The sequence below is a fragment of the Artibeus jamaicensis genome, unplaced genomic scaffold (assembly GCF_021234435.1).
Source record: "Artibeus jamaicensis isolate MK-2021 breed Jamaican fruit bat unplaced genomic scaffold, CSHL_Jam_final scaffold_847, whole genome shotgun sequence".
In the NCBI taxonomy this organism is placed as follows: domain Eukaryota; kingdom Metazoa; phylum Chordata; class Mammalia; order Chiroptera; family Phyllostomidae; genus Artibeus; species Artibeus jamaicensis.
In genome coordinates, this window is record NW_026522057.1 from 6,945,388 (window position 1) to 6,963,786 (window position 18,399).

Genomic DNA, 18,399 nt, shown 5'->3' on the forward strand with positions numbered 1-18,399 from the left:
GGGCATACCTATTACGTTGTAAGGGGCAGAGCTTTAGGTATTCACCAGGGCAGGGCAGCTCACTTCTCTGTGTTGTGGCGCTGTATGTGGGGGAGGGGTCAGAGAGGGGACAGTGCCGCTTGCTCTGCCCTCACCCTGCTTTCAGTCATTTCCCTCACTATCCACAAGCAAATTGGGCTCTTCTGGAGCTGATTCCCAGGTGAGTGTCTCCAGTGATCTCTCCTGAAAGACTGGGAGTTTCTCCAGGAGCCTCAATCCCCACAGGTTCTTATAACCAGAGGTTTTGAAGCTTTAGTTTCCTGCTCAGGAATCCTGGGTTGCGTGGTGTCTCACTCCCCAGTTGTTTCTCCCCAGTTCTTCCTCCCGGCTTATCTGCACACAAACATGGAACTGCCTGGTCCGCCAGTCACCCTCTGGCCTGCCCAGTCTGTCACCTTGCCACCAGTCCCCTGCCCCTGGGCTGCTCATCTCCCTCCCTCCCACTGGTCTGGATGAATGTTTCTTCTTTAACTCCTTGGTTGTTGGTCTTCCATACAGTTCAATTTTCTGGCACTTGTAGTGTGTTTTTGTTTTTAAATTTGATGTTGTCCTTCTTTTGGTTGTGTGAGGAAGCAAAATGTATCTTCCTATGCCTCCATCTTGGCTGGAAGTCTAACTTTCTAATTATTAATTTTCTAATCTCATTTTAACAGCTTTCCCCAAATATTTCTTTGTTGCAAGTGCTTGGACCCTTTGGTTTTCAAAGGCAATTTGTTGACAGTGACAAACTCTTCTCATTCTCTAGGGTACTTAAGCCCTTTCCAGTATTAGATATGTAACCCTTGCCTTTTTCTGCCGTGGAATTGAAGTGTCTTTTGCAGAAAGTGGTAATATGATTACTGTCTTACATTTTATAATATGTTGTGTGGTTTCAGAGTACTTACTCACACGTCAGTTATTTGATGCCTACAATATATCTGTGAGGAAGGTAGGATAGGTCAAGTTACTGAGATTTGGAGAGTTTAGGTGACTTGCCCAAAGTCAGGGGACAATAAATAGTAAAGCTGGTGATAGAACTTAGGTTTGCAGATAATTTAGCTTTATTCTTTCTGTAATGCACTCTGTCTCCAAGAAAAGGGAGTCAGACTCACTGTGAGTGTGATGTTTTCAGCAATAAAGGCATCCAGATGAAATCCCTCTTCCTCCCTGTTGGTACGCTGTGTGGGAGCTTCAGCCAGACATCAGCATAGGCCTTCCCAATGCGTTTCAGCAATATGTGCACTACCAATAACCCCTGGTACAACCTGAGAAGCTGCAGCCTGTATGTTAGAGTATATGTGAGTATGTTTTAATTCCTTCTCTCTCCCCTCAGGTGGTTCTCACTTGGATGATTTGCGGCCAAATGGGAAAGGCCTGTTTGTGGACCAAAGCTCCCGGGGTTGTGATAAACCAGACAACTTGTTGACAAGGTAATGCAGCTCTCCTTTCACTGCTGAGTGCACTCCTGTGTGTATCCTAAGAAAGTCCTTTCTTAGGACTGAGGTTTTCCTTGTAGAACTGAAACCATTACTGTGCGTGAAGTATTGAGTAAGTTGTCCTGGGGTAGCTGGTCTAAGCCCTTAGTGTGTGTGCCAGACCCCATGCACTTACACAGATCGTCTGATTTTAACCTCACAATAGGTACCATGACCTTTTCTGTCTTATAGCCAAGGAAACAGGTGAGAAGAGAGGCTCCATAACTCACCCGAGATCCAGACCTAGCAAGCAGTAGATCTAGGATGTGAAACCGGCAGCCTCACTCTACCTCAGAAATGTAGAAGATTAGAAATGTTTCCCTTTCCTCTCCTGTTATTTGAGGTGTTTCCTGACCCTGAAGGATTGTCTTCTTTCCATTTTTATTTACTCCTGTGTTTTTTCTCTTGTGCCGACACATTTAGTCTGCACTCTGGTTCCCCTACTGAGCATAGCCAGGGTCTTCTGGTCAAGATAATACTTTCTTGTGTCAGTATTTTAATTTTGTAGTTAAGAACTTTGACTTGGTAGCCTGTTCTACCATTCTCAATTCGCTTTTGAGCCTTCTTGGTATACATAGATACATTTTTTTTTATTGTCATTTGAGGATATGTTTTTTTAAAGTTCATTTTGGGGATGGTGGGAGGGATAAAGAGAGGAAGAGAGAGGGAGAGAAACATGGATGACAGAGGAACACTGATTGCTTCCTGCATGCACCCCAACTGGGGATTGAACCCACAACCTTTTGGTCTATGGATCAGTGCTCCAGCCACCTGCACCACCAGGCCAGGACCACACAGATACAGTTTTACATGGCCTTAATTAATACAGGGTAGGGCAAATAGGTTTACAGTTGTTTGTATAGAAAATAATATAATAATCAATAAATAACAAAAGAATAAACTCTATGTTTCACATACACACAACCGTAAACCTGCTGTTACCCCACCTATGGGTACATGGCCAGAATGATATCAGACACTTATGTGACATTTATTTAGTGTCAGAAATTACTTCAGATGCTTTACATATCTTAATTTATTAAATGATCTTCAACAAGAGTTTCTGGAACTATTGGCACGATTCTGTACATGTCAAATTTTGTTCAACTTTAAAGTTGGTATGTGAATAATTTTTTGTATAACTATTAAAACTGCACAAATAAGAATGAGATACAACTTCTCGTTGCCTTTTGGGGGGGGTTACTCCTCTGGAATAGAGCTGTGGCAGAATTGTCACGTCGAAGGGTCTGGTCGTTCTGCAGTCTCGCTGTGTGAGGCACCCCTGTCACCATCCAGCTGCATGAATCGCTGTTGTGGCTCTCGTTTTTCTCATTTGAAAAAAGAGTGGGTTAGAGTAGACTGTCTTCAAGGATATTTGAGACCCTCTGAATTTATCATCTGAAAATCTCCGGACCAATGTACTGTGTAACCAACAACATAGAAGTAGTGTTGTTTTGGCAGGTAAGTTTTACTTTAGCCTCCTTTAGTCTTCTATGACTCGGATGCTCATGTGTGGAAACTTCTAGCTCTATGTTTATGTATTTTGTGCTGAAAGACTCATTAAAATATGATAAAAGAATTTTTGTGTGTTTTTTTCTAGACAGACTAAATCTAGGTCAGAAATGACCGACATGGTTCGCTCGTCCACCATCACAGTATCAGACAAGGCTCATATTTTGTCAATGCAGAAGTTTGGACTGAGAGATACAATAGTAAAATCACGTTTGGTGCAGAAAGAAGAGGATTATACCTATATCCGGAACTTCAGGTAGCTAACTGGGTCTTAGATTGTTCTCAAAGGAAAATGCTCACTCAGCTCTCTGAAATTTAAGTACTTTCCCCCATCCCTACTACCCTGGATTTCAAAGCAAATCTTACTACAGAATGTCCCCCATCATTTTCTGAATGAGTGATTCCTTTCACTCTTCATTAGCAAGCCTTATGTGCCTTCTCTGGCCAGGCCCTGTGGGAGGCGCGGTGCGGCGGGCACGCCGCAGCCTCTGGGTAGTTACAGGAATATCTGAGGAGCGGTGTGGGTGCAAAAGAAGGAACAGTGTCCTGACGTTGGTGTATCCCCTGGTCGTTCTGGGTCTTTGGAGAGATTTAAGTTGAAGTTAGCAAGAGGAAGTTAGTGTTTAGTAACTTTTTAGGTAAGATTACTGAAACTTAAATGAAGATTGCATGATTCCGCTAGATCTTTTAAAATTACTGCATTGTGACCATAAGACAAAGGAACATTGCTTCTAGGGACAGAAGTGGTCAGTCGTGGTGAGTACTGTGGTTGCTTTCCTTCTGAAAGGAATTACCAAGGTGCTTTTCACTATTTTCATGTTTGTAGCATACACAGGGTAAAGAGTCATTTTGTGGATTACAGCTCTCTGATGACTGTTAAACTGAAGTAGGAATGTTCAGAGTAAGCTTGTACTGTTTGAAGTTATCACAAAAGCAACAAATACCACAGCAGACTGAAGTCATTGGTCCAGGTTAGATGTGGCGTTTTCTGTGTCATGAAGTTCTACTCCAGAGAGGCTGAAACCAGCATCAAATGTGTTCCCCTGTTGTCTCCATAGTCCTCCCGACTGACTGACTGATTGATTCTCTTTGGCGACAGGTTTTTTGTGGGGACATACAATGTGAACGGACAGTCCCCCAAAGAATGCCTCCGGCCCTGGCTCAGTCACAGCACCCAGGCCCCAGACGTGTACTGTGTAGGGTGAGTGTGTCTCTCCCAACCTTTGCGCTCTCAGAAACACGGAGCTGTGGCTGAAGGGATGGGGACATGAACACAGGGTGGGCCAAAGCAGGTTTACAGTTGTCGGTATGGAAAATAATTCAATAATTAATGTAAATAATGATACAAGAATAAACTCTGTTTCACACACTCACAACTGGAAACCTCCTTTTGCCCACCCCTGGGCACACCCGAGCCTTCACAGCAGGTGAAGGCACTGAAGGATAGACACGTGCTTAATAGCAGCTGCTCCTCCGTTTGATGCTCTACCTCCTGGTAAACACACTTCTGGCATGATTAAAGTGATGTGCTTGGCATTTACAAGCTAGTGTTGAATTTTTAGTATGATCCTCTGTTAAAATCACTGCACCTTGAACTGACTTGCATTACTTAACACTTCAACATGTTGGTCACGGAGCAAAAATATTTTTTTCCAGGGAAGGAAAGTTAGCTTAAAAAAAAAAAGGCCCATCAGTCATTCCTTTTCTTTCATACTTTTTGTCCTCTTACCACTATCCTGGGCATTGTTGACAGTGAGGGGGCAGCAAAGAAGCCTGTATGGTAAAGTGGGAAGGGCCAAGGATTTGGGGTGTACATAGACCTAGGTTTGAACCCATTTGCTGCTTGGTGCTTCTGTGGGTTTGTGGTTTTGTGGTCTCAGATGTAAAATGCAGGCGCTTCCAACTACATCACAGGCTGGTTATGAAGGGAAAATGACCTGCTGTCTGTGAAAGCACTGGTAAGTTCCTTAGCATTTTGACCCTCAGCTCTAAGTTCTTTCCTCATGAGGGCCCTGCAGTTTAACCAGAAAGCTAGGATTTACACGCCCCAAAGAATCTGAGAACATGTCACCTTGCACATTACCTTTCTCTGCTTGCTTCTCGTGACAGCTTCCAGGAGCTTGATCTGAGTAAGGAGGCCTTTTTCTTCCATGACACCCCAAAAGAGGAAGAATGGTTTAAAGCTGTGTCAGAGAGTCTACATCCCGATGCCAAGTATGCAAAGGTAAGAGAGGAGTCAGGGACCTTTGAATTTCAGGTTGTCACGCAGGGAAGTTCTAAGGCAATCTTTCACTTTTTCCATAAGCCAGTCCTAATTATCCTGCTCTTTTGCTTCTATGTCCTCCATGAGTGGGTGGGACAGATTTAAGTCTCGGCACTTACAGGCTGTCACAGAACATGTTAAGTGAGTTGAACGAGTGAGTACCCTGGGTCTGAGTGTGGGGAAGGAGACACATCAACACCCTCAGCCAGCTTTGAGACCACTTTTCCTTTGGGGTATTTATCCCTGTTTTCAACCTCTGTTCAGTACCATGACTTGAATGTTTGGCTCTGTTTTCCAGGTGAAGCTCATCCGACTGGTTGGGATCATGCTGCTGTTGTACGTTAAACAGGAACATGCAGCACACATCTTGGAGGTGGAAGCTGAGACTGTGGGGACAGGCATCATGGGGAGGATGGTGAGTTCTCAGTGGTGTGTTTGGCACTCTGAGGGCCTGGATCCCTAAGGTTTTGACCCCGCTTCTCATGACACCTTGACCGCATGTGTCCAGTTTGAGAATGCTAGTATCACAAGGTCAACTGTACCCTCAAGCAGGACTAGACCAAGCAGACCATTTAGAAATCATATTTGGGGGATTGCTGGCTGATTTGCCCAACTAGCACAGATCCTTGTGTTTGCTCCACAGGAGCGCCTCTAGTTAACCCTCCCATCTAATCTGAGAAATACATTGCAGAAACTATATTGGGTCACAAAGAGAAAGAAAGAGTGCTGATGGAGATGCGCATTTTCCTCTTCTTGCGGCTATGGAAGCCCTGCTCTTAGGTTCTACTGCAAGAGCTCGGCTTTCTGTGGAGGAGGGAGAGAGTGCAGCCCTCCTGCGGTTTAGCAGAAAGTGAACTCAGCTTCCCACGGGCTGGCTGGTCATTCTGCCTTTGGATCTGTCTTCTCACCTGTAAAATACAGGCAATAACGCTGCTTTATTTACCTCACAAGATTATTATGAAGACTAGTCATGAGAAAACATCTCCAGTCTGTGGGTTTAAATGACTAACACAATGAGGGGTGAACTGGATTTCTTTGGGCTCCTTTCGTAGGGCAACAAAGGGGGAGTGGCGATCAGGTTCCAGTTCCACAACACCAGCATCTGCGTTGTGAACTCTCATTTGGCAGCCCACACTGAAGAGTATGAGAGGAGGAATCAGGACTACAAGGACATCTGTGCTCGGATGCAGTTTGGCCAGGTTGACCCAAGCCTTCCCCCTCTCACCATCAGCAAGCACGAGTGAGTCTGGGCTTCCAGCCCAAACAGGTTACCACCCCTGGTGTGCAGAGCTGTGGGCTCTCTGCTTTGTGAGGGAGGTCGCTGGGGAGGCCCGCCACTGCTGGAGTGGGGCTCTATCAGCTCCCAGTTACACGTGGATCACGCCCCTTGGGAACGTGAGGTTTCCTAACTTGCCATCTGGCAGACCTCGAATTGTTCTCAAATCATTTGTCCCTGGAAAATGTATAAGATTGATTGTAATATGAGTCTGCCTTGACACAGCATCACAAAGAAAACAACCAAGAATGAGCACCTCAATTCGAGGTTGTAGAAGTCTGTCTTAGCATTTTATACATAAGTTCTTTCCAGGAGCATATATAATTGAGGATGGTGACTACATGTGGCTGCCTTCACTTAGTCTTCGGTACCTCAGCTTTATAAAGATAATAGTTGTAGCTGCTGGGAGCATCTTATGCTCATTTTTGTCTATCCTCTTCATTTCCTTTATCTCTAAAACTTCCTCTGTGTCTACATTTAAGGGATCTTAGAATTTCAGATTTGAAAGTAACACTGGAAGCTTGTGCCACTTCTTTTCTAAAGAGGAAGAAGCCACTGGGGCTGTGGTGTCTGCCAGGGAGTGTACAGAGTCAAGCCTCTCATCTTGCCCGCCGCTGTGGTGGAACTCTCTTGAGCTCACCCGTGTCCCAGAAGCCTACAGGATGACTTTTCTTCTCCAGGGAACATAGTGGGGAGTGTATCTTCTCTTCTGCTAAACCTGCAGCATCCTAGTTTGTGAGGTTGCAACTTGCATGTCACTTTGCTTTTGTGTTGGGGTGTGTATACGGCTGTGCAGATTCTCTAATGACTTGGTGCTTGGCCTCTGATAGAGCAGCATCAGACTTCAGTGCAGTGTGCAGTGTCATCCAGGAGCATTTGGTTATCTTTTCCCCCAAAGCTTCAGGTGTAATAAAACACCTGTCAAGCTCTGCAAAAAGAGCCAACCGATGCTATGGTAGTGGTTAAACCCAGACTCTCTTGTAAAGGTTGAGCTTTGTTTCAGAGGAATTCAGGTCTAGAAACAAAGGCTAAAAGTGTGTTTTGTGGCCTGGAGTGTGCATGGAGGCAGAGGTGACATTGTGGCATCATCTAGTTCGGGGTCCCTGGGTGATTGACAAGGCTCTCAGTACTGGATCTTTTTTCCTCTTCCCAAGAATGAAGTAAATTATTGTCTTGCTTTTAGATCCTCTTAAACTGTCTTTGCAACCATATAAGAATAATATAGTCAAGGAAAACTCAAGGTGGCTTCTAATTAACTTGGACCAAGATAATTGAGTAAGCAGCATGTTAGACATGGTGTTAAAGACAGAAAGATTTCCTGAGCAGCTGCATTGCTTTCCTACCCAGCTCCCAAGAGGCTGCGCCTCAGGGGCCTTCTGTGAGGAGCCCGCTGGATAAGACGGGAAAAGTCCCTGCTAAACCCTGTCACCTTTGTGCTCTGTCCTCACAGTGTGATCTTATGGCTGGGGGACCTCAACTACAGGATAGAAGAGCTGGATGTGGAAAAAGTGAAAAAGCTCATTGAAGAGAAGGCCTTTGAAACTCTGCATGCATATGACCAGGTACAGATGGCCACCTGTGCCCTCTCAGGCAGCTGTCCCCACAACTGTGAGGGCACAGGAAAGCTTGGCTTCCAACTCTCAGCCTCTTCTTTCTTGGCTTGGGAGGTTCCTTCTCCTGAGGAGCTGATGTCTAGTCATGGCTTTCTTTCACCTGCATTTCCCTCTTCCATAGTTGTCCCCTCTGTGGCTTGTCCCTGGAGGCGCCTAGTCTCCCTCGGGAGTAGGATCATGTCCTTTCTCTCTCTCTGTATCTCTGTCTGCCTTGTGTATGCTCAATCATTCATTCAAGCTGGGACTAAAAGGGCACCAGACTTCTCATAAATAAGATACTTGATTTATTTCATTTTATTTTTATACAGGGTCTGGCAGAAATAACATCTGCTTGAGTATGGTTGGTAGGGTAATAATATTGGTGTACTAATTTGTAGTTTCAATTTGAACATTTCACCTAAAATGCCATATGATATGCTTGAATGTGATATTGTTATGGTACTGAATTACACACTTTGATTTTGTAATAAATGATTTTGTAGTAAAAAGGAGGTGTTATTTGTGCTGGACCCTATATTTTATTGATTACACTACTATAGTTGTCCCGATTTTTCCCCCTGTGCACCCCTCCAACCCAGCACCCCTGCTGCCTCAGGTAATCGTCCCACCTTTGTTCATGTCCATGGGTCATGCTCATAAGTTCTTTGGCTGCTCCATTTTCTGGACTGTACTTTACATCCCCATGGCTATTCTGTTACTACCTATTTGTACTTCTTAATCCCCTCACTTCTTCACCCAGTGCTTCATATCTCCCTCCCATCTGGCAACCATCAAAGCACTCTCCGTATCCGTGATTCTGTCTCTGTTCTTCTCAGTTGCTTAGTTTGTATTTTAGATTCAATTGTTCACAAATATGTATTTTTACCATTTTATTGTTCATAGTTTTGATATTGTTTTTCTTAAATAAGTCCCTTTAACATTTCATATAATAATGGCTTGGTGATCATGAACTCCTTTAGTTTTTTTTCTGGAAAGCTCTTCATCTTCTCTTTGATTCTAAATGAAAGCTTTGCTAAGTAGAGCAGTCTTGGCTGTAAGTCCCTGCTTTTTATGACTTTGAATATTTCTTGCCAATCCATTTTAGTCTTTAAAGTTTCTTTTGAGAGATCAGCTGACAGTCTTATGGGAGCTCCCTTGTAGGTAACTAACTGCTTTTTATTGCTGCTTTTAAGATTCTCTCTTGCCCTGGCTGGTATAGCTCAGTGGATTGAGCACAGGCCTGTGAAACAGAGTATCGAGGTTCGATTCCCAGTCAGGGCACATGCCTGGGTTGCAGGCCAGTTCCCAGCAAGGGACGCATGAGAGGCAACCATCATTGATATTTCTCTCCCTCTCTCCTTCCCTTTCCCTCTAAAAAAGATAGATAAATAAAATCTTTTAAAAAATTAAAAAAAAAAAGATTCTCTTTATCTTTAACCTTCGGCATTTTGATTATGTTGTGTCTTGGAGTGGGCTACTTTGCATCCATCTTGTTTGGGACTCTCTGTGCTTTCTGGACTTGTATGTCTATTTCCTTCACCAAATTAGGGAAGTTTTCTTTCACTATTTTTTCACATAGATTTTCAATTTCTTGCTCTTTATCTTCTCTTTCTGGCTTCCCTTTGATACGAATGTTGGACCTTTTGAAGTTTTCCCATGAGCTGCTTATAATATCCTCATTGTTTTGGGGTTTTTTTCTTCCTGTTCTGATTGGTTGTTTTTTGGCTCCTCATATTCCAAATCATTGATTTGATTCTTGGCTTGTTGTTTCCCTGTAAATTGTTTTTTATTTCATTAGTGTATCCTTTGTTCCTGACAGGATCTTTTTTATGCTGCTGATCCTCACTATGTTCACCAAGCATCTTTGTAACCAGTGTTTTGAACTCTGCATTTGATAGATTGCTTATCTCCATCTTGTTTAGCCCTTTTTCTGGAGTTGTTATCTGTTTTTTTCTTTTGGGCCATATTTCTTTGTCTCCTCCTTTTGGCAGCCTCCCTGTGTTTGTTTTTATGTATTAGGTAGAGTTGTTTTGACTCTATGTCTTGGTTGTGTGGCCTAATGTAGTAGGTGTCCTGTAGGGTCCAGTGCCATAGCCTTCCCATTACCCACACTGAGTACTCAAGGTACATCTTCTGTGTGGGCTAAGTACACCCTCCTGTTATAGTTGAGTCTTGGTTGCTATCAGCAGATCAATAGGAGGATTTTACCCAGGCAGTCAGCTGCAGGGATTGGCTGTGACTAGTGCCCAACAACCTCTGCCCTCTGTGGAGGATCAGCTGTACAAGGGCAGGGTAGTGGTGCTCCGATGTGGTCTTTAGCTGACCAGTGGGTATGCTGGCCCTGTGATTTCCCAGGTGGTGCAGGCCAAGGTCAGCCCCCATCCGTGTTCTGTCCAGGGCCACCTTGCCTGAGCTATAAAGCAATCTGGGATGGCTGCTGCTTGCACTGGGCTTGGAGATTCCCAGGTGAAGCCCCGCTGTGAGTCTAGGCTGGATGCTGCTAGTGCTGGACCTGAGGCTCACTGAGGCCAGCTGTTGTTTGCTTGAGAGGATTCAGGAAGTTGTATGAGCTAACACCAGCCATTCATATGGAAAACCAGCTTGGATGATCCCACAAGTTGGGTAGGAGTCTCTGGGGATCTCCAAGGCAGATCAGTGTTAGCCAGGTTGATGGAGTCCTGGATATGGCACCAGCCTGCTGGCTCTGCTGGGGAAGGTTTAGAAAAGGGACAATGGCGTCTGCTCACCTTGATGCTGGACACTTCAGTTCCTCCCCATGTGTCACTCGTGCCTTTCAAGCTGCTACCCCGGTGCTGGAGCTCAGAGGGAGTGAGTCTGAGTAGGTGAGTCTGTGTCTGGGTTCTTTCAGAGGAACTACTTGGGGCTGCAGCAGTTTTTTCCCACCGACTCAATCCCTGCTGGTTTTTGCAGCCAGATGTTGTGGGGACTTATCTTCCTGGCACTGGAACCCTGGGCGGGGGGTCCTGGTGTGGGGCTGGGACTCCTCGCTCCTGAGATATTCCTCCCAAATTTTTATCCACCACACTTGGGTGAGGGACCAGCCCATTCTATGTCCTCACCCCTCCTACCAGTCTGCATGGATATGGTTCTATAATTCTGTAGTTACCAGACTTCTGTTCAACTCAATTTCTGACGGTTCTGAGTGATGATTGTTCTGTATTTTAGTTGTAATTTTGATGTGGTTGTGCGAAGAGAGTGAGCCATGTCTGCCTACGCTGCCGTCTTGACCAGAAGTCATGATACTTGGTATATATTAAATGATTTACTAATGGTTTTTGAATGTGCCTCCTGTTCCTTTTTCTTCCTCCTCCCCAGACCAGTCCAGTGTGAATGACAGACAGCTCTTTTTCCTGAGTGGTTTTCTTCACTCCCATTGGGAATCCATTCTGTGACTTGCTTTTCTCTCTCACCATCGATTGGGTTCGCATTTCTGTTGGGCGCGTAAGCCATTCCACAGGATAAAAGAAATCAGTTTCTCACTGACTTTCTTCAGGCGCCTCCTCAGTAGATTGAAAAACTGTTCCTTGGTCAGAATTGTTCAGAATATTAAGGTTCTTTTTCTTTTTAGTCTTTTCCCCCCTTTAATAATCATTAGTCTAAATCTTTCTGTTACCTTTTTCCCCGAGTATAGATCAGTTGGAGGGGGAAAACCCTCAATTTTATGTCTTTCTCTATGTAATAATTTTTTTATTAACCCTTTTTTTCTCTCCAGTTGTTTTCGTTTGTAAATTACTTTGATTCTCTATAACCTCCATTTCAGCCCTAACCCAGTGTGTTGTCTTCTGTAACTGCCTGTTCCTTGCCTCTGTATTCTGGACTGAGGCATTCTCATTTCCCTAGGAGTTTAATGCTCATCTTCTCTTACCTTCTTTTTAGGTCTTTTCTCCAGTAAAAGTACCTGTTTTATGTGTTCTCTGCTTTCCAGGTGGTTTCAAGGTCTATATATACCCATTCGAGGAGTATCAGCTTACCTTAATGCGTACACTTTTATTATTTCCTGTTGCTTTTTCTTTAATAGTTTATATTAGGAATTCACATTTTGGGGAATTTGGCAGCTGTTACCTTCTATGTTAGAGCTGACAGTTCTGCTTAGTACCAAGCTGAGTGCTGGGGCCACAGAGAGGCAGGGGCACCTGTGTTCTTCAGTCTCTTGCTGAGAGTGTGATTTGGATGGAGCTTGTAGAATTAGTGCACCAGGAAGGATGCTAGCTATTACTGTAATGTGTCAGGCAGTGTTCTAAGTTGACAGCGCACATTGCCAACAATCCTGTGAAGCAGATTCTGTTGTGAATCCAAAACTTACAAGATGGGGAAACCAAGGCACACAGCTTCCTTCGATTCATATAACTAATTGGACAAGCTTCTTTCAAAAGTGGTTTTTAATTTAAATTAATTCATAATTGGTTTGGTATATTTTTTCTATACAGAGGGTCTGGCACAAATAACGCCCCCCCCCCCCCCTTAAAAGATTTTATTTATTTTTTAGAGCGAGGGCAAGGGAAGGAGAAAGAGAGAGAGAAACATCGATGTGTGGTTGCCTCTTGTGTGGCCCCACACCGGGAACCAGGCCTGCAACCCAGGCGTGTGCACTGATTGGGAATCAAACCAGTGACCCTTTGGTTTGCAAACTGGCGCTTAAGCCCCTGAGCCACACCAGCCAGGGCTATAACACCCCTTTTCTATTACAAAACCTTTTATTACAAAATCATAAGCATGTAATTCAGTAACAACAATACCACACTCAAGCACACCATGCGACATTTTAGGTGAGATGTTCAAATGAAAACTATAAATTAGTACGGCCATATTATCCCCTACCAGCCACACTCAAGCAGGCCTTACTTCTGCTGGGCCCTGTGTTTCTACGTGCATGGGAGCTCCCCTTTGCTTTATGGACTGTATCTTTCCAGACTCTTTTTCTGTGCAGTTTTATCTCTGTGTAATTGTAATAATTATGCTACACAGACAAAGCATCTGGTGCCTACAAGGGAAAAACTCTTGTGTGTTGTTACAAAATCCTCAGAGGGACCTCTCAGTAAGATGGTACTCAGGCCCCTTGGATGTAGGTAACTCTTATATAAAAGCCTTAAAAACTGTATAAAAGCAAAGGAAAGGTGGGCTTGCTCATATTCCTGGAAGTTACTTAACTCAAGATCTCACAGAGCAGCTTTGTCATGGGCCTCATCCCTTTGGGTTAGGGTTCAGACTTCAAATTAATTTCCTTTCGGCTGCTAATTTAAGGTTTGACTTTTTTATTCTGAGATTTTTTTCTTCCCTCTTTTTGTATAGCTAAAAATTCAGGTGGCTGCAAAGGCTGTCTTTGAAGGCTTCACGGAAGGCAAGCTCACGTTCCAGCCTACATACAAGTATGACACTGGCTCCGACGAGTGGGACACCAGGTGGGTCAGAGGCTGCTTCAGAGGATCAAGCAAATGGAAACCCCGGAATTGGGGAAGCACCTGCCCTCGGGGGCCCAAAGAAGACGGGTTTACTGTGACTTCTTCCCCATGTTTGCTACTCGGGTTAAACATTTTCTCTCAGTATCTGCTCATTAAGCAGCCTGCCTTCCTCCATGGTTGTTTTTTTTTTACTACCTTTTCCTTTGTTCCTTAATAATTTTTGTGACTGATTTACTTTTAAGCTATGCTTAGGGTGATGGTTCCAACTAACTTAGCTTGTATTTGGTCATTGCATGGTAGTTCATATATTAGTGCCTATGGTATACCATGCCCTGTTCGATACGTTTTACTTGTATTATCTCATTTAATACTCTCATTTTCTAGATCAGGGAACCGAGGTGTAGAAAAATTTAAGAGCCTTCCAAGCAGGCAAATGTAGAGCCAGGATCTGAACCCAGGCAGTAGGAATTCAGAGCGTGTTTAACCACCATTTTTTCAGAATCATAGAGTACTTACTGTCAGATTACCTGTTGACTCTGACCTCATCCCCACAGGAGGCTAAAGAGCAGGGAATCAATTCCGAACAGTGTTTTGGGTGATCCACAGGATATGTGCTTTCTCTCAGTGTGCCCGCATCACTCCTGCCCCCTCAGGTCACTGGGCCACGGGGACCTGAGGACTCTGCCCTGTTCCCAGCCGAGACGGGGCGCTGGCTAAGCAGTATGTGTGTCTGTGCCTGTAACAGCCCCGCTCTGGACTTTGCATTTCAGTGAGAAATGTCGTGCTCCTGCCTGGTGTGACCGGATCCTCTGGAAAGGGAATAACATTGCTCAGCTGAGTTACCAGAGCCACATGGCCCTGAAGACCAGTGACCACAAGCCTGTCAGCTCAGAGTTTGACATTGGGGTAGGTGGGCTGCTGGTGCCTACTGTAATCGTTCCATAGGGTGTAGTAGGTCCTCACAACCATGTCCACTTTTATCTTGCTGGCATCTTCTTCCTCCCTGAATGTGATGTCGCTCCTTTAAAAATTGTTTTAATTTCAGTCCACAGCCAAACCATGCAGCATGCACCTGATCTCATCTGGTCTCCGAAAATTTGTTTTAATTTCACTGTAATTCATAATTGCTTTGGCATTCTACTACTGTATGTTTCTGCATACATGGAAGTTCCTCTTACTGTTTAGACTTTTTCCAGATCTTTTCCCCCGCATTTACAAATGTGTGTTGGTATTCCGTATGTAACATAGTAGAGGATGTTTTTAGAGGATGTTTTTCCTTTTGTGTGAAGGAGAGCATATGCATATTGTTTTGAGAACATTTTTCCCCACTAACTGTGTCTTTGGACATCTTCGTGTGACACTGAAGGCAGAGCTTCTCGCCTCCACCGAGACCTTGTGTTCTGTGGGACACCCAACTGAGCCACACTAGTCGGGCCACTCCTGATTGTTTTTGTTTAAAAGTATTATTATTTATTTATCCTTACCCGAGGACATGCTTATTGATTTTAAAGAGAGGGTGAAGAAAAGAGAGACAGGGAGAGAAACATTGATGTGAGAGAGAAACATGGATTGGTTGGCTCTCATATACGCCCCGACCTGGGCTGAACCCACAACCCAGGCATGGGCCCTGATCAGGAATCAAACCTGTGACCTTTTGGTTTATGGGATGATGCTCCAACAAATCAAGCCACACTGGCCAGGGCCGGCCTCATTATTTTTAAAGGCTGCAAAATATTTCACAATATGGATGACCCTAATGTGTATACTAATGATCATTTAAGTCATTTCCAAAGTTTTGCTAGTATATACAGTGCTATGGTGACCATCCTGCACATATATTTTTGTGTACCAGTGTGAGTTTCTATAGAATGAGATTCTCTGAGGTAGATTAGTGGTTCAGTGAAAAATGTATTTTAAATTTATTAGATTTTGTGCCCTGGCTGGTGTAGCTCAGTGGGTTGAGTGTGGGCCTGTGAAGCAAGGGGTTGCTGGTTCGATTCCCAGTCAGGGCACATGCTTAGGTTGCGGGCTAGGTCCCCAGCGGGGGACATGTGAAAGGCGGCCACACATTGATGTTTCTCTCCCACTCTTTCTCCTTTCCTTCCCCTCTCTCTAAAAATAAATAAAAAAATATTTTAAATTTATTAGATTTTGCTAAGTTATTTTACCAACAGTTTTTACCATTTTACACTTCTGACAGCCATGTGTGAGCTTATTTTCCCCACACCCTGGCTAATATTGGGTTTCAGCAGTCTTTTGAATTTCTACCAACACAGTCAGCCAACAGGAAAAAATACTTCAATATTTTAGATTACCTCTCCCTGGTTACTGGTGAAGTCGAACATCTTTTCGTGTATTCCCTATTTGCATCTCTTCTTCAGTGACTTCTGTGTTTCTTCACAGTTCCAGTTCCCCAGGGTGCAGGTGGAGGCGTATCGGCATCCGTGAGGGTGCGGGTGGTTTGAAAAAATCCCAATGAATATTATGATTAAAGTTCCATTATTGGAAAGTGACAAAAGTGAATTTATAATTCAAAGTACAGAAGGGAAAACCTGACAAAATCTTCGTTGGTGGAGCACAGGTTTAGAAAGCTTGAGAAATGCTGTTTTTTTAAGAACTGCCACTTTAGATCAAAGTTTCTAGAGTAGTTTCTCACTGCAGGCTTTTTGGCAGTAGCAAGCAAAGCAGAGCTAGGCACAGAGCATCTCTCCGTGGTCCCAAGACCAAGTAGAACCGCCAGCCAGGTTTTCGCTCCACACCTTCGTTCCACCTCTGTGAGACCCTTCTGTGTGTATTGTTAATTGGGTTCTTTGTTGAATAATTAAATGTATTTAGTCTTACTCTCTGTATCACTGTCTGTTCCCTCACGCGGCATGTCCTCTATCTGAGAAAGAGGAGATGGGCAGCAGGCCTGGTGCTCAGTCTCCGATGTTTCCTTCCAGGTGCGGGTTAAAAATGAAGACCTGTACCGCAAGACTCTGGAGGAGATTGTTCGCTCCCTGGATAAGATGGAGAATGCCAACATCCCCTCTGTGTCCCTCTCCAAGCGAGAGGTAGGAAGGAGACATTGAGGATGTCAGCATCAGGCTCTTCTCTTCATAGAGCTTAACTCTCCTCTACTAGGGCTCAGAATTCCAGGAGGTACCCATAGGCCTGCTGGACTCTAGTCTTTCTTGATAGGCTACTCCTAGATGAGGTGAGGCTGATGATGCTAGCTGGGAAGAGAGGGGTTGTTGGTTTAAATTATGTTCATCTCTTGATTTTCTAAACCAGGAGCCTTTAACCTTCTGTGGCTCATATACTTCACCCAAATGTGGGCCATCTGTGTGTTAAATAATGGCATAGGTGATCCAAAATGTGTTGTGTTTGATTTTGGCAAAACTGCTATGCATTCTTTCATTGCATTTGTCTTCCTACTGATGCTTTCTTTGAGATTAAATTGAGTCTGAATTTCTTGGGTGTGCATGAGTTGATGGTAGAGAAAACAGTTTAGAAAACCAGTGGGTGGTGGGAGGAGTAAAGTTAGGGCTGAAGATTTGTCATGAAAGAGCCACAGCATACATCATTCAGAACGGACAGTACCAAGAAGTCAATCAAATGGGGATTTACAGTGAGAGTATTTTTAATATCTTCGATGTCCAGCTGCTTGGAAGGATAAGCTTGGTCTTCCTGTTTGGGGTGGAACTTGTGAAGGGTGTTTTGGAGATGGTTTTTGGGTATAGAAGATATAAACATTGGTTACTTCAGGAAATTTATTTATAAAACAACATGAGTTCTCTGAGTTTTGGGGTTTCTGGGTTAAACATAGACAACTGTTCGTTAGTGGTAGATGTGGCCTCCCAGGTAAATACTCAGAGCAGGAATATGATTTGAAAGAGGTGGGCCTTCATTTTCTTCCCAGAAAGGGCAGGGATCGTCCAGCTGGGGGTTTGGACAGGTTGCCGGGAAGGGAGCACTGGCCTGACAGGCCCCGGGCTTGTTCCCAGTTCTGTTTTCAGGATGTGAAGTACATGCAACTGCAAGTGGAATCCTTTACGATTCATAATGGACAAGTGCCCTGTCAGTTCGAGTTCATCAACAAGCCTGACGAAGAGTCTTACTGTAAGCAGTGGCTGAGTGTCAACCCCAGCAGAGGGTTCCTCCTGCCAGGTAAGGCCTCTGTGTCCAGGTGCCAGGTTACTGGTTTGGGGGCGACTCTACCCTATCTCTGCTCACTTTCCAGAGTTTCTGTTTGTTTGTTTCTGTTAGTGTTTTGTTGTCTGCTTGAAACTTTTGAAAAGGCCTCGGATGAGTCACCCATAAGTAAAGTATAAAATAGTGAGGAGCATGACTTCTGCTTCAGAAGCATTCTCAGTGATGTATTTGTTCCATAATTTCACAGAAGAAAACCTGAGATTCCTATGATTCAGGAGCTGCTGTAAAAAGAGCCATTTTCACTCTCTGCCTGGCCATAATCAACTCCCAAGTATCTGCTTTTATGGGGAAGGATAATGGGGTGGTAATCCAGAAATTACACCTGACCCTGTAACTTCTCCTTTGTTCTACGTTGTGCTGTGTAGCAGCAGAATTAAGCCTGTTTTGTGGACAGTTCATGGGCTGATAGTTGCATTGTATTTTCTACTGGATCAGGTGTCTTCACCTGACCTTGCTCAGGGCAGGCTCTTTGATCCCTGCCTTCTTAGTGTAGTAATAATTTCTAGTTGAGCTCTGCTACTTGGAACTTGAATTTCACAGTTTGGTTGTTGTTTTCATATCCCCCCCTTGGACTATGAACTCTGTTCATGTGTCTCCTGAGTGCTGAGCACATAAATACTTTTTCGTTGGTTCTTATTCCCTCCTTTCT

The 18,399-nt window shown here is 44.2% G+C and overlaps 1 protein-coding gene across 3 annotated transcripts in view; it reads left to right on the forward strand.

Annotated features, from left to right (window-relative positions):
* The window catches only part of INPP5B (inositol polyphosphate-5-phosphatase B), a 54,333-nt gene that overhangs the window by 30,016 nt on the left and 5,918 nt on the right, over positions 1–18,399 (forward strand). For all 3 annotated transcript variants that reach the window (XM_037149403.2, XM_037149404.2, XM_037149405.2), the window contains 11 exons: positions 1,352–1,448; positions 3,094–3,261; positions 4,105–4,206; positions 5,115–5,229; positions 5,567–5,683; positions 6,321–6,508; positions 7,995–8,106; positions 13,447–13,556; positions 14,327–14,462; positions 16,499–16,609; positions 17,543–17,705. In XM_037149403.2, the coding sequence (XP_037005298.2) occupies positions 1,352–1,448; positions 3,094–3,261; positions 4,105–4,206; positions 5,115–5,229; positions 5,567–5,683; positions 6,321–6,508; positions 7,995–8,106; positions 13,447–13,556; positions 14,327–14,462; positions 16,499–16,609; positions 17,543–17,705 (1,419 nt within the window). The remainder of the gene's footprint in view (positions 1–1,351; positions 1,449–3,093; positions 3,262–4,104; positions 4,207–5,114; positions 5,230–5,566; positions 5,684–6,320; positions 6,509–7,994; positions 8,107–13,446; positions 13,557–14,326; positions 14,463–16,498; positions 16,610–17,542; positions 17,706–18,399) is intronic.